The 24,979-nt window shown below is 49.2% G+C and overlaps 1 protein-coding gene across 1 annotated transcript in view; it reads right to left on the reverse strand.

Annotated features, from left to right (window-relative positions):
- Positions 1–24,979, reverse strand: part of NBAS (NBAS subunit of NRZ tethering complex) — a 269,976-nt gene that overhangs the window by 24,072 nt on the left and 220,925 nt on the right. Inside the window, exons 44-46 of the mRNA XM_060188412.1 lie at positions 21,532–21,621; positions 15,756–15,951; positions 2,998–3,137 (exon numbers count right to left, since the gene is read on the reverse strand). Coding sequence (XP_060044395.1) covers positions 2,998–3,137; positions 15,756–15,951; positions 21,532–21,621 — 426 coding nt within the window. The remainder of the gene's footprint in view (positions 1–2,997; positions 3,138–15,755; positions 15,952–21,531; positions 21,622–24,979) is intronic.

Below are 24,979 nucleotides of genomic sequence, written 5' to 3' on the forward strand. Positions count from 1 at the left end.
ACCTGGTTTAAAGGCAAAATAAAATCACTGCTGTTCTTGGCTCGCATCAGTCTTTTCTGAATATTCTGTAGAAACACTCAGTGGCTCATGGAGCCGGATCTTCCCACGAGGGTGTGGTTTGCAGTGTGAGGCAGAGACGTGCCCTGGTGCAGAAGAACAAGACAAGTTCTCAGGCAAGGGAGCAGAAGACAGAGGCGGGGACAGAGGCGCGGGACAGTGGGCGCGGGACAGAGGCGCGGGACAGAGGCACGGGACAGTGGGCAGGGGACAGAGGCGCGGGACAGTGGGCGCGGGACAGAGGCGCGGGACAGTGGGCGTGGGACAGAGGCGCGGGACAGAGGGCTCGGGACAGTGGGTGCGGGACAGTGGGCGTGGGGCAGTGGGCGTGGGGCAGTGGGTGCGGGACAGTGGGTGCAGGACAGAGGCGTGGGACAGTGGGCACGGGACAGAGGGCGTGGGACAGTGGGCGTGGGGCAGTGGGCGCGGGACAGAGGCACAGGGCAGTGGGCGCGGGACAGTGGGTGCGGGACAGAGGCGCGGGACAGTGGGCGCGGGACAGAGGGTGCGGGACAGTGGGCGTGGGCACAGACCCCTGCAAGCGTCAACCCGGCTTTGACCTAGCACGTTATGATTGGGCCCTCCTCAATCGCTATCGAACAGGCCATGGCCGGTGCGCCACTATGTTTCATGGCTGGGGAGCCAGAGACGACCCGAACTGCCCCTGCGGCTCCAGACAGACTATGACCCACATAGTCAACGACTGCCACCTCTCCAGATTCAAAGGAGGTCTCGAAACTTTACATCAGGCTCAACCTGACACTGTTGACTAGCTACAGAAGAAGGGCAAACGCTAGAAGAAGAAGTGGGCGTGGGGCAGTGGGCACGGGACAGAGGCGCGGGGCAGTGGGCGCAGGACAGTGGGCACGGGACAGAGGTGCGGGACAGTGGGCGCAGGACAGTGGGTGCGGGACAGTGGGCGCAGGGCAGTGGGCGCAGGACAGAGGGCACGAGACAGAGGCGCGGGACAGAGGCGTGGGGCAGTGGGCCTGTGTCTCCAACAAGGAGCAGCAGCCCTGACAGGCAGCATATGAGCTCCCAGGTATTCAGCGGGATCCTTGGCTGAAAGCAACAGACCCACAGGCCTGCTCCGGGGGCGAGAGGGGCAGCCGTGAGCTCAGCGGGATACGGAAGGAGCCGTGGGCCGTGAAGGTAGCTGGCGGCACAGTCCTGGCTCCTCACCGCTCAGCCATGGGATGCCTGGAGTTACTCAGCATCTGAGCTCTGATTCCCTTGTCTCTAAAATTAGCCAACAGTGCTGCTTCTTAAAGGTTTGTTGACTTGATGATGATATAGACTATGCTCATCTGACGGCTATGCTGTTGCTTTTTAAGCCCCCTCTCTTATTTTCCGTTTAAGCCCTCTCTCTTTCTTTCTGTTTAAGCACCCCCCCCCTTTCTTTCTGTTTTCTGCAGGGCTACCTCTGGGGCTTAGTGCTTGCACTATGAACCCACTCCTCCTGGCAGCCGTTTTTTCCCCCATTTTATTGGATAGAAAAGAGAGAAATCAAGAGAGGAGGAAATCGAGAGAGATGGAGAAAGACAGACACCTACAGACCTGCTTCACCGCCTGTGAAATGTCCCCCCTGCAGGTGGGGAGACGGGGACCTGAACAGAGGTCGTTGCCCAGGTCCTTGTGCTTCGTACTAGGGGGAGTGGGTTTGGGCGGGGGGAGAGTTTAGGTCCTGGGAAAAGAAAGCAAAGGAGGACCTAGTGAGGGTTGTACTGTTGTGTGGAAAACTAAGAAATGTTATTTATGCATGCAAACTATTGTATTTACTGCCGACTGTAAAGCATTAATCCCTCAATAAAGAAATAAAATATAAAGAAAGGAAAAAAGGAGAGAGAGAGAGAGAGAGAGGAAAGTGTTTTAAAAAATGTCCTGGTGAAAACTCTGGAACAATTTATCTTGTGGATGACACACACCAGTTATTACTGTCCAGGATAACCTTGTATTTTTGACTCAAGTACTTAGGTTTGGGGAAAACTAAAGGATCTGGAATTCTCACAGGAGGATTTCAAACAGAGAAGAAATGGAAGGAAACTATAGTATTAAAAATTAATTCAATTTCCTCTAAAACCTACTATTGAGTTTATAGATTTCCTTCATTGGTTCTTTCAGAGGGACATTAAACAAAAACAAAAACATTTAGATAAAAAAAAAAAAAAACAGGCTTATACTGGGTCGGTGCTTACCTGTAGGGAAACTGTGAGGATGTGGTAGAGCCTGGCAGGGCTTGACCTGAGGAGTGTGTCTATCCTGTCAGTCTCTCTCTCTACTGAGAGTTTGAACAAGGAGGGACAGGAGTAACCCCAAAGGTTTGCCCCATCTTATCAGACTCCCTGCCTCACAAAGCACCCTGCATTCCTGATACTATGGCCATTAGATAAAAAGAAAGGGGGAGATGTCGGTAAAGTGTGAGGATGTGGTTGAGCTTGGCAGGGCTTGACTTGAGGGGATATCCATCCTCTCGTCTTATCAGATTCCCTGTCTCACAAAGCACCCTGCATTCCTGATACTATGGCCTATCTACACAATCACTGTTTTGCCTGAAAGATCCCCACCCATTGCATTCCTTTGATCTATCTTCTTTCTATCCTCAAGACCCTCCCTGCCTCCAGGGTATTATTAATCCTACCAGTTAATACCCTCACAACAGTTGCTAAGGAAGTTCCAACCTTTCCAGCTCCTTTTGCCTTTCTCCGCCCCTTTCCTAGCCATTTCCATTTCCGACTTGCCAATTCCGGGTCCGACCTTTCAAAACCTGGGCTCTCTGATCAATAAAGAACTGAATTGTCTCGCCACCACCGGCTCTATTCCTGAGTCAGCTTCCCCGTGTCGCTGAGTGAGTAGCAGCCCAGGCTGCCTCCGGTCACGTTCGCTCCAACCCAGAGAGTCCGCGCCCGGGAAGAGGCACCCCCGCGCTAGCCCGGCACTTACCTATACTCATTTTCCATCGGGGGCCAGGCTTGCAAGAGCAAAATCAAGTGCTGAAATTCCACGTCCTGGTGACTGGACTCTAACAGCTCTACAAAGAGAGAGTAGCGGCTTGCTTCTGTCTCCAGGTCAGCAGCGCCCACCTGCGAGTGAGAATATGCGTTTGAGCTGCTGGCCAAGGGCTCCTCTGTCACCTGTTAGCAGAATCTAATTCTGGATAAACCGTGTTTCGAAAAATTTGATAAGGTGCCTGCGAATGGTTACCAGCATCATGCTCTAACCCCCCTACCCCCCGCTTAAAAACAACAACAACGGGGCTGGGTGGGGGCGTACCTGGTTGAGCGCACATGTTACAATGTGCAGGGACCCGGGTTCAAGCCCCTGGCCTCCACCTGCAGGGGGAAAGCTTCACAAGTGCTGAAGCAGTGCTGCAGGTGTCTCTCTGTCTCTCTTTACTCCCTTCCCTCTCAATTTCTGGTTGTATCTGTCCAATAAACAAATAAAGATAATTTATATTTTAACAAGCTTTCAAAAAGTTCCATAGCTTATTCAGTGTCAAATATTCAAGATAAAAACTGTTTAGAACAAACTACAGGAATAGCTTAGTGCTCATCATTAAATTAAATTCAAAATTGGTAGAGTTCTATAGAATTGGCTTAACAATATCCTAAGACAAATACTTGGTTTATTTTATTTGAAATTGGAACTGTTAACTGTAACAAATATTAACTGACTTTAGGAAAATTTTTTAATAATCCTAAATGTGTTTCTAGTTTCCATTTTAGCATTAATTAGTGTCTTTATGCTGTCAACATTTTCTCTAATTTATTATTCAAGATTCTACTAAAGTGCATTTGTCATCAATCTTTTTTTTTTTTTTTTTTTGCTAAGAAGTAGATATCCCTCACTAACATCTCTATTTCTAATGTGAACGATGTCTCTGCCAAATTCCACATGCTCAGTTTTCCTTTCTCTTACTCTGAGGACGTCTCCAAACACCATATATTCAAGACCCCTTTACATGAAAGTGTTTGCTAGTTTAAGTTAAAAGCAGCTGGACATCTACAAGTAAGACAAAGAGGCCCAAAGGGCTAGCGGACACATGCAATAGTGCTCCAGGTCACTGCGTGTTGGGGAAATGCAAACAAGACAACACTGAGATGCCGCGTCACTCCGGTGACACTGCCACACATCAGAAAGGACAGTAACGACAAAGGGTGGGGAGGCTGTGGGGACAAAGGACCCTCCTGCACTGCTGGTGGGAATGCCAACTCCTCTGTGGAGAGCAGTCTGGAGAACTCTCACAAGGCTAGAAGTGGACCTGCCCTGTGACCCTGCAATTCCTCTCCTGGGCATACAGGCTAAGGAACCCAACACACCCATCCCAAAAGATGTGTGTGCACCTGTGTGCATAGCAGCACTATGTGTAATAGCCAAAACCTGGAAGCCACCCAGGTGTCCAACAACAGAGGAGTGGCTGAGCAAGTTGTGGTCTCCATACACAGTGGAATATTACTCAGCTATTAAAAATGGTGACTTCACCTTCTTCACCCCATCTTGGGCGGAGCTTGAAGAGAAGTCTTCATAATTAGACCCAGATACTAAGATCCTTGTGATGCATACTTTCTTTTGTCATTCTGTTTATTAATCTCAGTCTCCTACTGTATTTTTCTTGGGGTTCCTGGGCATCAAAGTGGTATCTACAAATAATGGCAATCTTTGCTTTCTTAAGAGCTGCGGCTCCTCATTATGCTGCTTGTCTTACTACTCATTTAGATCTCTAGTGCTCAAGATAATGACACTGGACTCGTGCTTGCTCTTTGTTCATTTTAACACCAATGCTTTCATATATCCAAGATCTTGACCCAAAAAGGCCAGTGAGCGGCTGAGTCCTCGTAGCCAGCGGAGAACGCTGGGCACAGCAAATTACCAGCGCACGCTTCCTGGGTGAATGATGTGACCTGAATATAGTGAAGCTAATTTATCTACTGGAAGAGAGTTTGGGCCCAATATATCTTCGCACCAAAGCTAGTAATATTGCAAAGCTAGAAGAAATAAATCAACTTAAGTTGAAGAAATGCACTAGCTCAGGAGTCTGACACTTTATCCAAAACAACTAGGGAGGGAAATGTTACTCTGGTACCATAAAGACTAAAAACACAAGAACCGCCAGGAACCTGAGGGCCGTGGCTCATTTTCCTTCCCGCTTCTCTGGGTCCCTGCCATTTGCCGCTGCGTCTTCTGGGCTCAGCCTAATCAATGCGACCAGTGCCACCTCAACACGATTCACTGCGGGCTGTGTCCAGAGATGCCAGGTGTGGGATATCAATGCTTCAGCTCCATTACTCACTTGGGTGAGACCTTTCTTAGCTCACGGGACTCCTCAATTCCATTTCGGGTGCTACACTTCCTAGCAAAGCCTCAAAACCTAGATATAGACCAGGGCCCATGAGACAGGGCATCTGTACATGTACCCATAAGTTAGGGGGAAAACATAAACTTGAAAGCAAAAGTGCACAATAGTTTGCAGTGAGTCACTATGTGCAGCCAGCAAGTAGAAAGACCTAAAAAGAGACACCATAAAGTGCTTCATCGAGTAGTTTCTACTTAGACCTGGATACCTTCACCTACTTCCTACTTCACTTTCCTCAATCACTTCAAGGCTAACCTTGTCAGACAAAGTTAGGACAACAAGTAAGGACTCCAACAGCTGGATAAGGACAAGAGACCAGCAAACTTTAATGACGGCTCCTTTGGTCACTACCAGGCTGCCCCATCATCAGGACCCTAGTCAGGGAGTCCTGGGATTTCCACACAGACACGATGGGCCTAGACCTCTAACAGATCCCTCTCTCCACTGTCACTGGTCATCTCCATCAGGAGCAACATCGTGGAACCTCTTGTGGGCCCCTCCAGGACCTTGCCCTCAGTGCAGAACAGCAATGACAGGGACTGTCCAACTCTCTGAAGGGAGGCGGGGTCAATATACACTGTCACTCAAGGAAGACGGGTCCTGAAATGAGTGCAGCCTGGAATGTTTCCAGCTGTGACCATGGAATGTGTGCTCAGACCTACAGGGAGGCAGAGGTCACACAGGCTCCTGTGCTGAATATGGGCCCCAGATCAAATCACTGGGGTTTACAGTCAACAATATTTATACACTTTCCCCATATTTGGGAGGTACTCTCTTCCCTGATCCAGCTTTCTGGTCCTTTTTCCATCTATGACACCATCTCCCCAGACAATAACTTGGGTCCACCTGCATATTAGATGTTAGGAGCAGGCAAAACCTAGTAAAGTCATGGGCCCCTTGGAATAAACCTAAACTAGACCTACCAGTTTTTTCCAAAATGGAGACCCCAAATCTCATCTGCTATATTCTTGCCTCTAGGCTCCTGATGATTAAACAATTTGTTCTGCTTTATATCTTAATGCTTTTTCAGACACCAAGTAGCAGATGTGACCATGATGCCAACCTGACTTCCCTGGGCAGACGACCTCACCAATGTGTCCTGGAACCTCCCCTCTCTGGACCCCATCCCCACAAGGGAAAGAGAGACACAGGCTGGGAGTGTGGGTCCACCTGCCAACACCCATGTCCAGCAGAGAAGCAATGACAGAAGCCAGACCTCCCACCTTCTGCTCCCCATAATGACCCTGGGTCTATGCTCCCAGAGGGATAGAGAACAGGAAAGCTTCCGATGGAGGGGAGGGGCTAAAGAACTCTAGTGGGGAGAACTGTGTGGAATTGTACCCCTCTTATGCTACGGTCCTGTCAATCATTATTAAATCAATAATAATAATAATAAAAGCCTCAGGCTTCTAGAATTTGTGATTAGTATTAGTATCACGGGAACCTAAGTTCCTGGAATACCTGAAAACAGGTATACTGATGAGTCTGATTGTGGCCCCTCAAAGGATAATGAGATCATCTGGGGCCACAGATAGCTGACCTGGGGGGGGGGGGGCTGCATGTGTCACCATTAACCCCAGCACCACATGGAAGAGCCAAGGCACTAGAGGAAGCTCCGGTGGTACAGGTCTCACCTTCTCTCACTATCTGTCTCCAGTGGATGTGAAATGAAGGAAAAAGTGGGCCAGGAGTGGGGAGGTCGCAAGCTCCTGGTCAAATAGAAAGGAAAACAAAAACAAAAAAAAGAAAACCTGAATCAGATTCTCTCTTTCCAGGGAGTCTTACAGAGCATATCAGAAGGGACCTCCCTGAATATAAAAATGCTCCCAAATCCATGGGAAGCTGGAATTGCACAAAGAGCTGCAGTGAGAAGTGACCAGGGGTATGACCTGAGCACAGAGGAAGAACTGACCGTAGGAGACTGGAAAGAAATGGTAAAGGATAACTGCATAAAGAAATTAAATTAAAAGAGAAATTAAAAAAAAAAGGACAGTTGCATTGGCTGTGCTGATAAGGGTCAAAGCGACACAGGGGAAACTGTTTATTCTGAAGACACCACTAGGCATTCTTGAGGCTTCATTTCCTCTTCTGGAAGATGAAGATAACAGAAGCTTACGGCGGGTGTGGATAGCAAGTCATAAAGGCATGTGAATGAGTATCCAGCAAAGAGACTGCCACATGATAGGCACACAAGAATAGACGGGTCTTATTTCTGTTGCCATCAACACCACACACACACACGCGCACACACACACACACACACACACACATTTATACACACGGCTGGGTGTCTGGTGTGATTTCTTCTAGAGGAATTATGTCTACAGAGCAGACAGGATAGAAAACAAAACACGAAGACACGTGGCTGTTATGAGCGCTAACATTCATGACTTAGAAGAGTGTCATTTGCTTGTATAGTAAAAGTAGTTTTTGTCATGAAGTGAGATCAGCCAGAAGGAGCAGGATGAGTGTGGGATGATCTCACTCATGGACAGAAGCTGAAATAAGAATGAAGGGGAGACACTCAGCCAAGCCTGGACTGGAGCTGGTGCATTAACCAAAGGAAAGGACCCTGGGGGTGGGGGCTCAGGTCCCGGAACACGATGGCAGAGGAGGACCCAGAGGGGGTTGAACTGTTATGTGGAAAACGGGGAAAGGTTACACATGTACAAACTATTGTATTTTGCTGCCGACTGTAAGTCTGTGATCCCCCAATAAAGAAAAAAATATTTTTAAGTTTTTGAATTAAGTCGTAAACATGCCTTCCACAAATAAGTGAAAATAAACGTGCGGGAAATCACTATTTTGTCTTTACTCTCCGAGGAGATAAGGAAGGAAGGAAGGAAGGAAGGAAGGAAGGAAGGAAGGAAGGAAGGAAGGAAGGAAGAAGATACATCTCTTTTAAGGTCTCTCTGCCTACTCTGGTGAGCTGGGGGGAAGAGGTCCAGCCTGTTACGGACACTGTATAATTTATGACCATTTCTCACAGGTAGCACTAACTAAACAGCGCAGGATTTTAAAGAGCAAACTTCAAATCTGCCGCAACCTTACAAACATCTCTTTCCCTTTTGCTCCCGAGAACCATCTTTCTCGCCTCACTGAATGAGGTGACTTTGGCCCTTGGTGTTAGTCAATTTGTCAAGTAGCAGGAGTCTCCTTGTCAGAGACAGAGATGTTGCCCCTGAAAGCGTGGACAGCGTCAGGGCTCTCGCTGAGAACGGCTTTCACCTTGCGCTCACCGCAGCTACAGAAAGTGAAAGTGGTGTCGAGCTGAGGCCCTTCTCTGGTGAGCACATGTTACTGTGCTCAAGGACCTGGGTTTGAGCCCCTGCTCCCCACCTGCAGGGGAGACTCTGTGAGCAGGGCTGCAGGTATCACTCTCTCTCCCTGATTTTTTTTTTTCCTCCAGGGTTATTGCTGGGCTCGGTGCCTGCACCATGAACCCACCACTTCTGGAGGCCATTTCCCCCCCCCCCTTTTTGTTGCTCTTGTTGTTGTAACCCCGCTGTGGTCACTATCATTGCCATTGTTGGATAGGACAGAGAGAAATGGAGAGAGGAGGGGAAGACAGAGAGAGGGAGAGAAAGACAGACACCTGCAGACCTGCTTCACCGCCTGTGAAGTGACTCCCCTGCAGGTGGGGAGCCGGGGGCTCGAACCGGGATCCTTCTGCCGGTCCCTGCGCGTAAGTACAATTCCTCACCCTCTGGTGAGAGGTCTATACACCAGCCCCCCCACCAACCGCCACCATCAGTCCCTATTCACACTGTGTCTGGGTCTCCAGTGTCTTCAGCCCCTCCTCCTGCCCCCTGCCCGGGGCCTTGGCCTCTCTGCAACAGGGCATGTCCAGTCAGCCTGCGCTCTGCCCTTTCTCTGTGTGATCCCTAAGTTCCATCTACAAGTAAGATCATTTTATCTTCAAATACTGGTGAATGCGAACACCTCACGGAAAGGAAAGAACCGGCCAGTGTGAAGTGGAGTAGTGCTCATAGTGATAATGCCCATGCTCCCATCTTCTACATGAGTTGAGAAGCGATTGATGAAGCTCTAAATAACAGACGAGTGACACCTGCCTCCAAGCTGCGGAGTGTCTATGCGATTCTTTTCAGGAACAAAGAAGGTCCTGTGGAGAGTCGGGTGGTAGCTCAGTGGGTTAAGCGCACATGGCGCAAAGCGCAAGGACCGGCATAAGGATCCCTGTTGGAGCCCCCCTGCTCCCCACCTGCAGGGGAGTCACTTCACAGGCAGTGAAGCAGGTCTGCAGGTGTCTGTCTTTCTCTCCCCCCTCTCCATTTCTCTCTGTCCTATAAAAAAATAAAAAACAAAAAAACAAAAAAACAAGGTCCTGTGAAGCTCTGGCCTCAACAGATAGAGTGAAATGTCAGAGCTGAATTCAGGGCAGAGCTGACTTCTAGAACACCATACCCCTCTCTGTCAAAGGAACTTTGGCCTTTATTATTTCATTTACTGTATATCAACATCGTTCCTGCCACCAAAGGTCTATGTCCCTACCCCCAGCCCCCTACAGTGGAGCTGAAAATCTACCCTCCCAGCTGCCACCCCCAACTTTGTCGGTTTTGTTGGTGTTGCTTAGAGGGGGGTGGGTGTGGAGGTACACCCCGCTAAATGCACACAGTTCGAAGCCCAAAGACCTGCATGAAGATCCGGGTTCGAGCCCCTACTCTCCCCCTGCAGGGGGAAGCTTCAAAAGCAGCAAAGCAGGTCTGCAGGTGTCTCTTTCTGTCTCTCTCCCTCTCTATCTCCCCTCCCTCTCTCAATTCCTCTCTGTCCTGTCCAATAAAATGGAAAAAATGGCCTCCAGGAGCAGTGGATTCGTAGCGCAGGCACCGAGCCCCAGCGATAACCCTGGAGGCAAAAAAGAAAAAAAAGAAAAAGTAATCTTGTCCGTAAGTAAGCTGAGATCTCTAAGATCACTTGACTTAACTCACTACACGTCAGAGGGTTTGGGTACTGGTGTCCGGCAGTGGAAGAAAGACCCAAGTCGGGGTGAGACTATTCTGCAGACACCTAGCACGGGGAGATGAGAGATTGTACCCGTGCCGACAAGCGCTCCGCGATCCACTGAGCTCCAACAGAAATGGAGGAAACCTACTTGCTGTGTCCTGCAGGGTCACGCGAATAGCATGGGGGACTAGGAGCCGAGTTTCTCGCTCACTGGCAGAGAAGAGGGAGTGAAGCCTGGGGCTGCACCTGCACCGGAAAGGAAGAGACCGGCCTGCCTGCCGGCTCCCACAGTGACAAGACGGACAGGTGGCTGTGCTGGCTGGCACAGGTCCATTCTGTTCCCTGAGGGGGTCTGGGGACACAGAGCACCCGGGTCTTGAGTCCTGGGTCTCTCGTTCTGCAGCACCGCGAGGTCGCAGAAACACCACTCAGATAGCACTCCTTGATTCGGGTGGAAGAGGAGCAGCAGAAGAGAGATACCACGGCACCACCTCACCATCTACAGAGCTTCCTCTGGTGCTGCCACACAGGCACGTGGTGCCAGGGCTCAGATCCAAGGTTGCGTGCGTGGTAAGGTGCACACACCAATGGGCGCTCTATCTCCTGGTCCCCAAAATCTTCATTTCTGAATAGCATTCATTAGTAAACAAAGGAAAAAAACAAAAATCAAGCTTCCTTGATGCCAGTGACTGAATTCAGAGCGGAGCAGGGGAAGAAACAGAGTCTCAGACAGGTGATTCAAGAGAGGATGACAGGCACACGTCGGAGGGCACAGGAGAGAACCCAAAGGGGACTTCGGGACCAAGCCCGCAATAGTCTGAGCAGCGGGGAGTGAGGACAGGCTACATTACAGACGTCAGAAGCAAAAGAACATGGGAAGCGACAGCGGCAGCAACAAGCAAACAGGCGGGTCCTCCCTCACACGGGCAGGAGAAGTGAGTAGGAAGACACCAGTCGGCAAACACCGCACTGGAATCCGTCTCCGACGGTGATGGCCAGAGAATGCTGGACCTTGCAGGTGAAAGGATGGGGAGAAGCAGACGTCTAGCCTCAGTGCTGTATTCCTTCAGGACACAGCTGGGGGGGGGGGTGCTGGGTGGAGAGCACTCCTCACCCTACGCAGATCCCGGCTGGAGCCCCCGCTCCCCACCTGCAGGAGGTAAGCTTCACTTGTGAAACAGGCCTGCAGAACATGTGGTTGATAACTGTAACCCAGGATCAAAGTCTCCACCACCAGCACTCTGCCTCAGTGGTTTCTGTTCCCAGCTTCCCATCCGTCTACACCTACTCCAGCTCCCTCCTGTCACAGAGCACTGAGGACAGAATGTCGCTTCTGTGGTGAACTTACCCAGAGGGCAAAAAACACAAATAAAGATGTGATAGAGTGAAATTCGGTGACATTTTACGAAATAATTGGCCGGTACAATTTTTGAAATGTCAAGGTCATAAAAGGGATGGAAAAAACAGAATGAGGAGGAACTGTTCCAGATGAAACGACACCCAGGTCGGGCCTGGAGTGGGCGTGGGCCAGACAGAGAAGCTTCGGCCGGACAGGACAGCTGGCCCAGCTGAATCAGTCAGAGCTTGCTGCTGCTCTGGGGTTTAATATTTAGTGAATCTGCATGAAAAGTGCATAGCATTTCTGTTCTCATTTATTCAAACATACTTCTCAAAGCTAATGTTATTTAAAAAAAAATACAGCCTTTAGGTCCATGATTGGTCGACAATTTGTTTGGCTTTGTATGTTAATTCTCTTTTCAGCCACCAGGTTCCAGATGCTAGCATGATGCTGACCAGACTTCCCTGGACAGACAACCCCACCAATGTGTCCTGGAGCTCCACTTCCCCAGAGCCCTGCCCCACTAGGGAAAGAGAGAGGCAGGCTGGGAGTATGGATCCACCTGTCAACACCCATGTTCAGCGGGGAAGCAATGACAGAAGCCAGACCTTCCACCTTCTGCATCCCACAATGACCCTGGGTCCATGCTCCCAGAGGGATAAAGAATAAGAAAGCTGTCAGGGGATGGGATGGGATATGGAGTTCTGGTGGTGGGAAATGTGCAGAGTTGTACCCCCTCTTATCCTATGGTTTTGTTAATGCTTCCTTTTTATAAATAAAAAATTTTTAAAATATATAGAGACAGACAGACAGGCTATTCCCAGCCACCTTATCCCCCTACCACATGCCAGTCCTTAAGCCCGTATTCTGTATTTCCAAACCACTCCCCTTCCTTCAAGTGTTCTCTCTAACCAGAAGAGAAAAGAGAAGAGAAGAGAAGAGAAGAGAAGAGAAGAGAAGAGAAGAGAAGAGGGGAAGAGAGAGGAGGGGAGGGGAGGGGGGAGGGGAATGGAGGGGAGGGGAGAGGAAGCACTGGCTTCCAGCAAGCTAGCTAAGGAGCCAGAAAACGGAGTGTGTATCAGAGTTAGAAAGACTGTGGAAGTTTCAGGCTCCCAGTTAGACAGGGAGACCTGCTCAAAGTATTTACGAAGAATTCACACTGGGCGCTGGGTGGCACGCCTATCACCATGTGTGAGGCCTGGAGTTCAAGTTCTCGTTCCCACCTGTGTGTGTGGAAAGCTTAACAAGTAGTGGAGCGGTGCTGCAGGTGTCTCTAATCTCTGTCTCATTTCTCTCCCTTCGTCTGTCTCTCACATTCTAACAAGAAAAGGGAGGAAGGAAGGAAGGTTGAAAAACAAGATGAGAAGAGAAAACACTCAGCAGAACCTGGACTGGAGTTGGCGTCTTGCACCAAAGTCAAAGACTCTGGGGTGGCGGGGGGAAGAGTTCGGGTCCTGGAACAGGATGGCAGAGGACCTGGTGGGGGTTGTACTGTTATGAAGAAAACTGAGAAATGTACAAACTATTGCACTGGCTGCTGACTGTGGAACAGTGGTCCTCCAATAAAGAAATTTAAAAAAAAAGAAAAAAGAAACACTATTCAAAGTACATGATCTATACCCCTGGAATCATATATATATATATATATATATATATACATACATACATACATACATACATACATACATATAATCATCTTTATTTACTGGATAGAGACAACCAGAAATTGTGAGGGAAGGGGGTGATAGAGAGGGAGAGAGACAGAGAGACACCTGCAACCCTGCATCACCACTCATAAAGCTTTCCCCCTGCAGGTGGGGACCAGGGGCTAGAACCTGGGTCCTTGTGCCCTATAATGTGTGTGCTTAACCAGGTGCACCACTGCCCGGCCCCCAACCCTGGCCTCTCCAATGGCAACTTCTCACAGTGCTCTCTGTTCAGGCAACAGTCATTAAGCCGGGCGTCTCTCAGGACGTTTGGGCTGAACAGTGGTAAACTAACACAGGGTTGGCACGTGCTGAGCCGGTGGGACAGGAAGCAGTGATTTCTGTTCTCATTCAGATTCCCAGTCTCTTGGGCTTAGTCCCAGCCAGTGCAGAAGACCAGCAGAGCAGGCTTCCTGCGGCTCAGGGCTGCTCAGATGTCAGCAAACTAGAGGGGGTGTGAGCCAGGGCAGAGAGAGACTCGCACAGGCCCTGGAGCAGAGAACTGAGCCGGACACCCAGTTCTGGCCCCCAGACGCCGGGTCGCCTGCCCAGCGAGTGCCCCCTCACACCTGAAGCAGGGTGGGGACGGGAGGGCAGCCCCGTCTGCCGGATGAGACACAGCAGTGTGGCCTGAGCCTTCACCACTGACGGGAGATCAGGCTGAACGGCAGAGTTCCGGCCTTGCCATTTTAGACGTGACTCTGGGTGGTGTTGTGAGAGGTTTGATGTTCATATACTCAACAAATAAATACTGAGTGTCTGTGAGACCCCTTTTCTCATGGGATTTATAGTCAAATGGAAAGAGAAAGGCATCAGGGCAGATGAACACAAAAGCAGAGAGAAGGAAGGAGATAGGATAAAGTGAGCAGAAAATGGTGCATGGTTAAAAGACACTGCAAGCAATAATGAAACAGACTGTGACGGGCGACTAACTAGAAAAGAAAATGACTTAGTATCTGAGCAAACGACTTTTCTTCTGTGGGCAACCTGTTTCTTTTCTAAGACATTAGCTAAATGGGACCAGGTGGTGGCGTACCTGGTTGAACACACACATTTCCATGTGTAAGGGCTTGTGTTCGAGCCCCCGGCTCCCCACCTGCGGGGGTTGGGGTGGGAGGTTTTGCTTCACAAGCAGTGAAGCAGATCTGCGGGTGTCTGTCTTTCTCCCTCTCTTGTCTCCCCCTCTGCCTCTCAATTTCTCTCTGTCCTATAAGGAAAAAAAAGGGAGAAAAAGAAAAGAAAAGAAATTAACCAATTAACTAATGAACTAGGATGCTTCTGAATGTCTCCAGACTAGGAATCTACGATTGCGTGGCCATTGAGAATATATTTTATTTGCGTATGTTCACATATGTCACCATAAAGTGTCACCCTATGTTTGATGATGCAGATAATTCATGGCAACAAGTGTTAGCTTTGCTCAGGGTGAGAGCGAATTGTTTCAGGGGGACTAAATAGAGTTTTGCACACTAAACTTTTCTCCTGTTCTTTGAGCTCAGAGAAAGAAATACATGTGTTATTAGCCAGACTGGCCTCTGCTCAGGGAAAATATCATGTCCTCACACCTTTCAAAGGAGAGAAAAACAAAACAAATGATTTTTTTAGTCAGCCTTACAGTCGTCATAAGCTAACTCCAGTACTTGGAATCAGAAAGCCAGACAGACTACAGTGTGGAAAAGCCAAACTCTCGTCCACATGTCCCTTCTGATGATAGATGCTGAGACAAGTTTCAGGTGACCAGGTATGGAATTCTAGAAGGGAACATCGCTGTTTTGACCTGTTTTAGATGCACCAGCTGACTAGAAAATTGCAAAATCTGAAAAGCTCAGATAAACTGTGGTGGAGGAAATAACAGAATCCATCCACCCCTCTCTCGTCCACATTTCCTCTCTCTCCTCTTCTCTCCCCCAAGCTGGGGCCGACTTCTGGAATGCAGATGAAGGCCTTTCAGGTGGGTGGAAAACGGGGGCCTCTGAAGTTTTAATTTTGTCGAATAACCATTAGAAAGCTAGAAACTGCTGCCTGGGATGCAGGGAAGGGGCAGGGTCCTTGGACTGTGCCTCATTTTGCAGGAGCTGGCTGCCTCCCCAGCAGCGCAGTGATGTGTGGGGCCACCGCCCCAGGCTGCCCGAGGAGAGCTAAATACTAAGCCCCTTTTTGAGGAATGTGAAGCCTGCTGTGTACGAGGCTCACCAGGCACAGCTGGACAGGTGACCTGGGGTTGGGTGGGGGACGTCTGCATCGCCAAGCCTCGGTTTACCTGAAAGGAGCTTGGGGCGGTCAGGGCGTGAGCAGGACAAGTACTCGCTCGCCGGTAGTCAGACGGTCGGTCCCTTACCTGTCGCTGGGGCCAGGTGGCTCTGAGGATGGTCTCTGTCTGGAAGGACACGAGGAGCTTGCTGTCGTCCTCCGTCAGGTGGAAGGACTGCCCCAGGATCTGCAGCACCCGGAGGCGGGCTCGCACGGGCCAGGCGTCGTCCGCACAGAAGGGCCGCAGCCACTGCAGCAGGTCCTCGGAGGACACCAGCCCCTGCCTGCAGGGAAAGCCAGGCTGAGACAGGCCTGCCGGTGCCTCTGCGTCTCCTGCAGTGGCCCTGTGCCGGGACTGACCTAGTGCTCGCTGCATGATGCTTCCTCACCGCCATTCCTTTTTTCAGTTTCTGTTTTTTTTATTTATTGGCTCCCAGGGTTATCGCTGGGGCTTGGTGCCAGCACTACGAATCCGCTGCTCCTGCAGTCATCCTTGCCATTTTATTGGATAGGACAGCGAGAAATTGAGAGAGGAGGGGAGAAAAGAGAGAGGAAGAGGGAGGGAGAGACACCTGCTTTGCTGCTTTTGAAGCTTCCTTTTTGCAGGTGGTGAGCCTGGGGTTTGAACCAGGATCCTTGTGCTTAATATGCCTGTGCGCTTAACCGGGTGCACCACCACCCTGAGCTCTTTATTTTTATTTCTTTATTATTATTATTATTATTATTTTTGGCAGAGTTGGAACTCTGCATGATTTCATGGTTCCTCGGTCAACTTCTAAACTTTCCAGACTCCGTGCACACAGAGCCAGACATGACGGGGGGGGGGGGGGGGGGGGCAGACACCACAGTCTGAGAACTTCATCTAGGGTTCCGGCTCCCGTAGGGGTGCTGGGCTTGAACCTTGGCTGTGTCATGTCAACACATCTCCCCACCATCTTGTGCCCTCCCCACCCCCAACTTTTTTCTTACAGATAAGAAAGTTTTAGGTTTCATACAACTTACAGAGAAACCACAACAGGCATTTTTAATTACATAAGGCAGCGTAGTTTCGAATATCTGAGTGGAGAACTAGTCCACGGCCTAGACAGCACACGAGTGCTGCTTAGAAATACAGAGTCCCAGGCGCCACTCAGACCTTCAGAAGCAAAATTTTGATTTTTACAAAATCTCTGGACAGAATGGTGACTTCACCTTCTTCACCCCATCTTGGGTGGTGCTTGAAGGAATCATGTGAAGTGAGATCAGCCAGAAAGAGAAGGGTGAAGATGGGATGATCTCATTCTTAGGCAGAAGCTGAACAACTAGATCAGAAGGGAAAACACTGAGCAGACCTTGGACTGGAGTTGGTGTGTTTCACCAAAGCAAAAGACTCTGGGGAAGGGGTGGGGGTTTCAGGTCCCAGAATATGATGGCAGAGGACGTGGGGGGGGGGGTTTAGAGTATTATGTGGAAAATTGAGAAAGGTTACACACATACCACTACCGTATTTTACTGTCGACTGTAAACCATTAATCCCCCAATAAAGAAATTAAAAAAAAAAAATCTCCAAACAATTCCTATTCCAAAGGGCACCTTACTTCCTGACACTGACTTGATTCTCACAGGCTGAGGCACGATGGGAAAACTCACAGAATTTCTTTACCAGGTTGGACCCAAATGTTACTTCACACTCTGAGCTTCATTTCCTAATCACTACTTTAAAAAAAGATGTATCTATTTAGTTAGTTAATTAGTTATGAGAGAGGAGGAGAGGGAGAGAGAACCAGATCACCACTTTGGTCTAAGAGAGACCAGGGATTAAGTTTAGGACCTGTTTGAGAACTCTGTGGCTTTACCTCGCATCAGCTCAAGTCTGTAAAACACTCAATCCTGATATCTGGAAGCAAGCGTGTAATTAAACTAAATGGAAAGACGCTCTGTGTGGGCACTGTAGCTTGGTGTGACACGTGCATGCAACACAGGCAGTGAAGGGGCTTTGGTGGATGGTGCAGGAGATGCAGCTCAAGGGCAAAGAGGATTTCTGTTCATGGAAGCCACCAGAAGAGGCGTGATGGACTGGCACAACAGCACACTAGGACAGTGCACTGCTTTGCCATGTTTTTGACTCCAGTTCAAACTCAGCTCCCAGCACACTGAAGGGAACTTTTGCAGCTGTGGTCGGTGTCTCTCTCCCTCTCTCTCTCTCCCTCTCCCTCCCTTTCTCTCTCTCTCTCTCATTCTGCCTCTCTACCTTCTCTATGAGAAAGTTAAAAAAAAGTGCATATAATGGTATAAACTATCTAAAAAAATTAAGGGGGCTGGGTGGTGGCTCACCCTGTTAAAATCACATTACCAAGTGCAAGGACCTGAGTTTGAGCCACTACTCCCCACATGCAGGGGATCTGTTGCACGAATGATGAAGCAGGTCTGCAGGTGTCTGTCTTTCTCTACCTCTTTCTATCTCCCCCTCCTCTCTCAATTTCTCTGTCCTATCTAAAAAAGGAAAAAAAAAAAAAAAGGAAAAGGAAAAAATGGCTACCAGGAATGATAACCCTGGAGGCAGGAGGAGGAGGAGAAGGAGGAGGAGCAGAAGGGGAAGAAGGAGAAGGAGGAGGAGGAGCAGGAGAAGGGGAAGGGGAAGGGGGGAGGAGAAGGAGAAAGAGAAGAATAAGAATTAAGCAGAGAACCAAATACACTGCAGTAATCACTGATACACATTTTTCTAGACAGCCTCCCAGGAATATTATGGGATGGTGTATGCCTAACCTAAAACATAAAAATGTGAGTGTGTATGTATGTATATATATGAGAGACATATTGTGTGTGGGGGGGGCTCCACGACACATTGGTGGGGTCGTCTTTCTAACCCGAGTTGCTCCAGTGGGACAAGGCTGAGGGGCCTTAATGGACGGGGCTTCAAGCAGTGCCTGATGGGAAATCCCCTCTCATCACGGAGACCAGCACTCAGGTCACATCCCAAGAGAAGAGAAGCAGCAGCAAATCACAGGGGCGCGACTGGCTGTGTGCAGGTGAGCTGTGAGGCTGGCTGGGTGCAGGTGAGCTGTGAGGCTGGCTGGGTGCTGGTGAGCTGTGAGAGCGGCTGGGTGCTGGTGAGCTGTGAGGCTGGCTGGGTGCAGGTGAGCTGTGAGGCTGGCTGGGTGCAGGTGAGCTGTGAGGCTGGCTGGGTGCAGGTGAGCTGTGAGGCTGGCTGGGTGCAGGTGAGCTGTGAGGCTGGCTGGGTGCAGGTGAGCTGTGAGGCTGGCTGGGTGCTGGTGAGCTGTGAGAGCGGCAGCAGCTCTTCCCCCAGAAGGTGGCCGACGTGTGCGAGGAGCTTGGCCGCTTGGTTACCTGCTGCTGCTGCAGCTGCCCAGATACCTCCTCAGCCAGGAGATGCTCAGCCGTCCTCTCACGTCACAGAACAGGCCCAGTGTCACCCCACAGGACCCGCCCCTCTTTCTGCACAGCAGCAAGGACTCTGGTGACTGCAGGTGAGTTAGTCGGTGGTCTCCCCTGCTCTGAGCACAGCGGAGGTGGAGGTCAAGTCTAATTCCTTGTGACCAGCGCAGAAGGAACACCGAATAAAAGGTCTGAGCGCCCACCTCAAGGAAATCCATGTAAGCAGCGCCACCATGTCACAGTTCACTCTGGACTGTACCCAGAGACGCCAAGCCTGAGATGTCAACCTTCCAACTCCAATAATCAGCCACCAAGTTGCAGATGCTGCCATGACTCCATCCTGACTTCCCTGGGCCGACAACGTCTCCCATGTGTCCTGGAAGCCCACCTCCCGAGAGCCCTGCCCCACTAGGGAAAGACAGAGACAATATGCCTACTAGCTATCTACAAAATGGAGGGCACCCCCCCCCCCAACTCTTCATCTGCACTATTCCAGCATTTAGGTCCATGACTGGTCAACGATTTGCTTGGTTTCGTATGTTAACTCTCTTTTCAGCCACCAAGTTCCAGATGCTAGCATGATGCCGATCAGACTTCCCTGGACAGACAACCCCACCAATGTGTCCTGGAGCTCCGCTTCCCCAGAGCCCTGCCCCACTAGGGAAAGACAGAGACAGGCTGGGAGTATGGATCCACCTGTCAATGCCCATATTCAGTGAGGAAGCAATTACAGAAGCCAGACCTTCCACCTTCTGCATCCCACAATGACCTTGGGTCCATACTCCCAGAGGGATAAAGAACAGGAAAGCTATCAGGGGAGGGAATGGGATACGGAGTTCTGGTGGTGGGAATTGTATGGAGTTGTACCCCTCTTATCCTATGGTTTTGTCAATGTTTCCTTTTTACAAATAAAAAATTAAATTAAAAAAAAGAAGAAAGAGGGGGGTCGGGCAGTGGCGCAGTGGGTTAAGCGCATGTGGCGCAAAGCACAAGGACCGGCGTAAGGATCCTGGTTCAAGCCCCCGGCTCCTCACCTGCAGGGGAGTCACTTCACAGGCATTGAAGCAGGTCTGCAGGTGTCTGTCTTTCTCTCCCCGTCTCTGTCTTCCCCTCCTCTCTCCATTTCTCTCTGTCCTATCCAACAACGAACAACATCAACAATGGCAATAATAATAACCACAATGAGGCTACAACAAAAGGGGGAAAAATAGCCTCCAGGAGCGGTGGATTCATGGTGCAGGCACCGAGCCCAGCAATAACCCTGGAGGGAAAAAAAAAAAAAAAAACAACTAAAAAAAAAGAAGAAAGAGACAGGCTGGGGTTATGTGTCCACCTGTCAACACCCATGTCCAGGTGAGAAGCAGTTACAGAAGCCAGACCTCCCGCCTCCTGCTCCCCATAAAGAACTCTGGTCCAGTAGCCTGCTAAGTGGCACAGTGGATAAGACATTGGACTGTTGGGAGTCGGGCGGTAGCGCAGTGGGTTAAGCGCACGTGGCGCAAAGGGCAAGGACCAGCATAAGGATCCCGGTTCGAGCCCCCGGCTCCCCACCTGCAGGGGAGTCGCTTCACAAGCGGTGAAGTGGGTCTGCAGGTATCTCTCTGTCTCTCTTCCTCTCTATCTCCCCCTTCTCTCAATTTCTCTCTGCCTCTAATCCAATAACAAATAAATACAATAAATAAAATGGCCAAAAAAAGCTAAAAAAGACATTGGACTGCCAAGCACGAGGTCCCGAGTTCTATCCCTGGCAGCACATGCACCAGAGTGATGTCTACTTCTCTGTTTCTCTCTCTCTATCTTTTTCATTAATAAATAAAAATCTTTAAGAAAATAATAATTTTGGTCCAAACTTCCAGAGGGATAAAGAACGGGGAAGCTTCCAATGGAGGCGATGGGATCCAGAACTCTGGTGGTGGCAAATGTGTGGAATGGTACCCCTATTGCCCCACAGTCTTATTAATGGTACCTGTTACCCTACAATATTATTAATCATTAATAATCATTAAAAAAATAAAACATTTTAAAAAGGTCTAAAATGAACCACAGCGCTAGCTCTCTTATGGTCTAAGAATCCACAAGCCAAGGGGTTTAGAGGCCAAGGCGAGGCAAAAGGCTCGGCTGGCAGTGCTTCCCCAACACGCACCGATGTGGCTTAAACCACGTGCTGTGCGGCAGACCCTGGGCACAGAGCAGTGTGTGAGCGCGTGCTGCGCACAGCTGGCAGCCGGAGTGGAATCTTAGGCCTCAGACAAACAGGCCTAGCATAACAGAAAGCCTTTAAAACGTAACACGTACTGTGGGCTTTTCGTACTCAAGACACTGAACTTCTTGATGATACGAATGTCTTCTAGGGAGCCCAGAGTAGCCCTCCAGGCCTCCCCTGGAGAGAGGTCTTGGAATTTCTATAAATTCTGACACCAAAGGTCATTTTAAGAGACGGGGAGGGATGGAAGGCAGGAAGGGAGGTGAGCGAGTGCGTCCAGACTCACCCTCTGTCCTCGCTGGCACGGACAGCTGCAACGACTCCTTCCAGCACCTGGAGCGGGTCTCCCGGCATGGCCAGCTCAGCATCCGCCCCTCTGTGAAGGGAAAGAGGAGATGCCATTCAGAGCCCGGCGGGCGGCGGGAGCCTCAGTCATCAGGCTGCCACTGCGCCTCACAGGAGCACATCTGGACCCGTGCCGCCAGCTCACGTGTGGCCGGCGGAGTCTGCGCTAAGGATAAGGGTGTTCGACACGCTCTGCCCTTCAGAGTCCTTTTGTTTGCTTGTTCTTCTGCCTCCAGGGTTAGTGCTGGGGCTCAGTGCCTGCACTATGAATCCACTGCTCCTGGCGGCTATGTTTTCCCATTTTTGTTGCCCTTGTTGTTATTGCTTTTGTTGTTGGATAGGAAAGAGAGGAATCGAGAGAGGAGGGGAAGACAGAGAGGGGGAGAGAAAGACAGACACCTACAGACCTGCTTCACCGCCTGTGAAGTGACCCCCCCCCCGCTACAGGTGGAGGGCTGGGGGCTCGAACCTGGATCCTTACGACAGTCCTTGCACTTCGCGCTATATATGCTTAACCCGCTGCGCTACCACCCAGCCCCCTGCGCTTTAGAATTTAACATATGCATGCTTTCCAGAGAATAACAAAATCCACTCACATGCCTCCATTCAAGAAATTCAATGAACATTAAATATATAAGTGGCTGTAGACATTAACTATGTAACCATCACCTAAATCCTCTCATTGGCTGTTGAAAGAATTAACATTTACCAGGCTCTTCCCAGGTGCTGGGCACTGTTAAGTACTTTGTATAATTCTGTCATTTAATAACTCCAATAGTTCACGACACAGGCTTTATTTTTCTCCCATTTTACTCAGGTGCATGTCTGGAACGCCAATGAATTTTTAAAAAGCAACAGAGGGGAGAAGGCGTTTTACATGACTTTTCTGAGTAATTTACATTTGATGATTTCCAGCAACTGCTGGATTCGCTGTTCACTGTGTATCCACGTGTCACTGCGTCTGCCAGATCTTCCTTTCTGAAAAGCGAAAACTGTGGATACATACCAGCAACAGCAAAGTCTATACTTTTGAAAATGACAGAGCTCCAGTCTTGACAGTGTGTGTTTTTGTTTTCACCCACTGAGGAAAAAACTCACTTTTATTCACATTCCTTGAAAGTCATCCATGTGTTCAATATACTCTGTCTTAGACCAGAATCAAAATTTTAAGAGTCGAACTGGGCACAGGGATGGAGAGACGGTTTAATTTTGACACACATTTTAGAGATTTAAACAGATCAAGTTGTACTTTGTATTGCTTATTAACAAAATGTAGAATGTTTAGGAAATAAGCCATTTGTTGAAGCACTAAGGTTTAAAAATGTTTATTTTCAGTGAGCTCCGTCTAAACTTTAAGTTAGTAACAGAAAAAGTTAACTATGCCTGGGGCCTGGTGGTGGCACAAAAGGTTAAGCACACGTAGTATTAAGCCCAAGGATGCGCACAGGGATGCAGGTTCAAACCCCCACTCCCCACCTGCAAGGCGAAAGCCTAATGAGTAGTGAATCAAGTTGGCAGGAGTCTCTCTTTCTCTCTCCCTCTCTGTCTCCTCTCCCCTCTCAATTTCTCTGTTCTGTTGAATAAAAGGGGAAAAAAATAAAACATGGAAAAAAATGGCTTCAGGAGTGATGAATTTTTTGTGCCAGCACCAAGCCCTAGTGACTGGAGGCAGACTAATGAACTAACTAACTAGCTAACTCACTAACTATGATTTAAAAGAAAAACAGCCTGAAAGAGGAAAGTAGGTTTTATAATCATCACCAATAATAAAACATCAATAGTATTACAGTGTTATTAACCTGGTATTTGTTATTCCCAGGAAAGTATTATAACATTTTTCTGTCTATATAAAAGTGGCAGGTGCTCTCTCTGTGAACAGAAAATCCCCAGATAGCTCCGAGTATTAAGGTAAAGGCAGAAAGAGGCCAGGGTAATTAAACGGTAAGGTTCTTCTGATTTCAGTGCAGCTCTGAACACTGACATGCACTTAATCAAAAAGTTCCTCAAGAGCAAAATACAGAACCGCAGAAATAAAGAACGTTTAAAAGCAGAATAAATTAAACACAACTAAATCTTCTGGCCTAATTGCGTTATTCACAGAGAGCACTTGATGCCTTGTGGTTCTCCTGGTTAGTTAGCTCTCCCTCCCTTTCTAATCCTCTTGAATGCATTGCTAAAAAGGCTCTGCTTATCCACAGGAAGCTAGAATTTCGGAATTGTCAGTTCCGTGCCATTTATTTCAGGTAAATAATATCCTACGACACTTAACAGATGTCTAACTTCTTCAGCATATGATCCGCCTTACCTAGTATCCTTCTGGGAACCCTTTTTCCCACTAACGCAAAGAAAGGGGATTAGAAAAGGCAAAATGTAGGGGGCCAGGCGGTGGCGCAGTGGGTTAAGTGCACACAGTACAAAGTGCAAGGGCCTGTGCAAGGATCCCGGTTCGAGCCCCTAGCTTCCTACCTACAGGGGGAAGTGCTTCACAGGCGGTGAAGCAGGTCTGCAGGTGTCTATCTTTCCCTCCCCCCTCTGTCTTCCCCTCCTCTCTCCCTTTCTCTATGTCCTTTCCAACAACAACAGCAGCAACAACAACAACAAAAAGATGGCCTCTAGGAGCAGTGGATTTGTAGTGCAGGCACTGAGCCCCAGTGATAACCCTGGAGTAAAAAGAAGAAAGGAAAGAAGGAGGGAAGGAAGGAAAAGAGAGAGGGAGGGAGGGAGGGAGGAAGGGAGGAAGGAAGGAAGGAAGGAAGGAAGGAAGGAAGGAAGGAAGGGAGGGAAAGAAAGTGGGGAAGTTGGGTAGCGCAGCAGGTTAAGCGCACATGGCACAAAGCGCAAGGACCGGCGTAAGGATCCCGGTTCGAGCCTGAGCCCCCGGCTCCCCACCTGCAGGGGAGTCGCTTCACAAGCGGTGAGGCAGGTCTGCAGGTGTCTGTCTTTCTCTCCCCCTCTCTGTCTTCCCCTCCTCTCTCCATTTCTCTCTGTCCTATCCAACAACAACGACATCAATAATAATTACAACAATAAAACAACAAGGGCAACAAAAAAGGAAATAAATAAGTAAATATTTTTAAAAAATAAGTCATGTTGACCTTTTCCTGACTTCAAACAATAGTGGGGGAGGGACTGTCCAATTGGAAGATAACTAGTTTCTGAGGGCCAGGTGGTGGCGCACCTGGTTAAGCGCACACATTCCAGGGCACAAGGACCCAGGTTCAAGCCCCTGGTCCGCACCTGCAGGGGGAAAGCTTTGTAAGTGGAGAAGCAGGGCTGCAGGTGTCTCTCTGTCTCTCTGCCTCTCTATCACCTCCTCCCCTCTTGATTTCTGGATGACTCTATCCAATAAATAAAGATAATAAAAAAAATTTTTAAATAAAGACAAGAAA

This window comes from Erinaceus europaeus, chromosome 3, assembly GCF_950295315.1.
Source record: "Erinaceus europaeus chromosome 3, mEriEur2.1, whole genome shotgun sequence".
NCBI classification, from domain to species: domain Eukaryota; kingdom Metazoa; phylum Chordata; class Mammalia; order Eulipotyphla; family Erinaceidae; genus Erinaceus; species Erinaceus europaeus.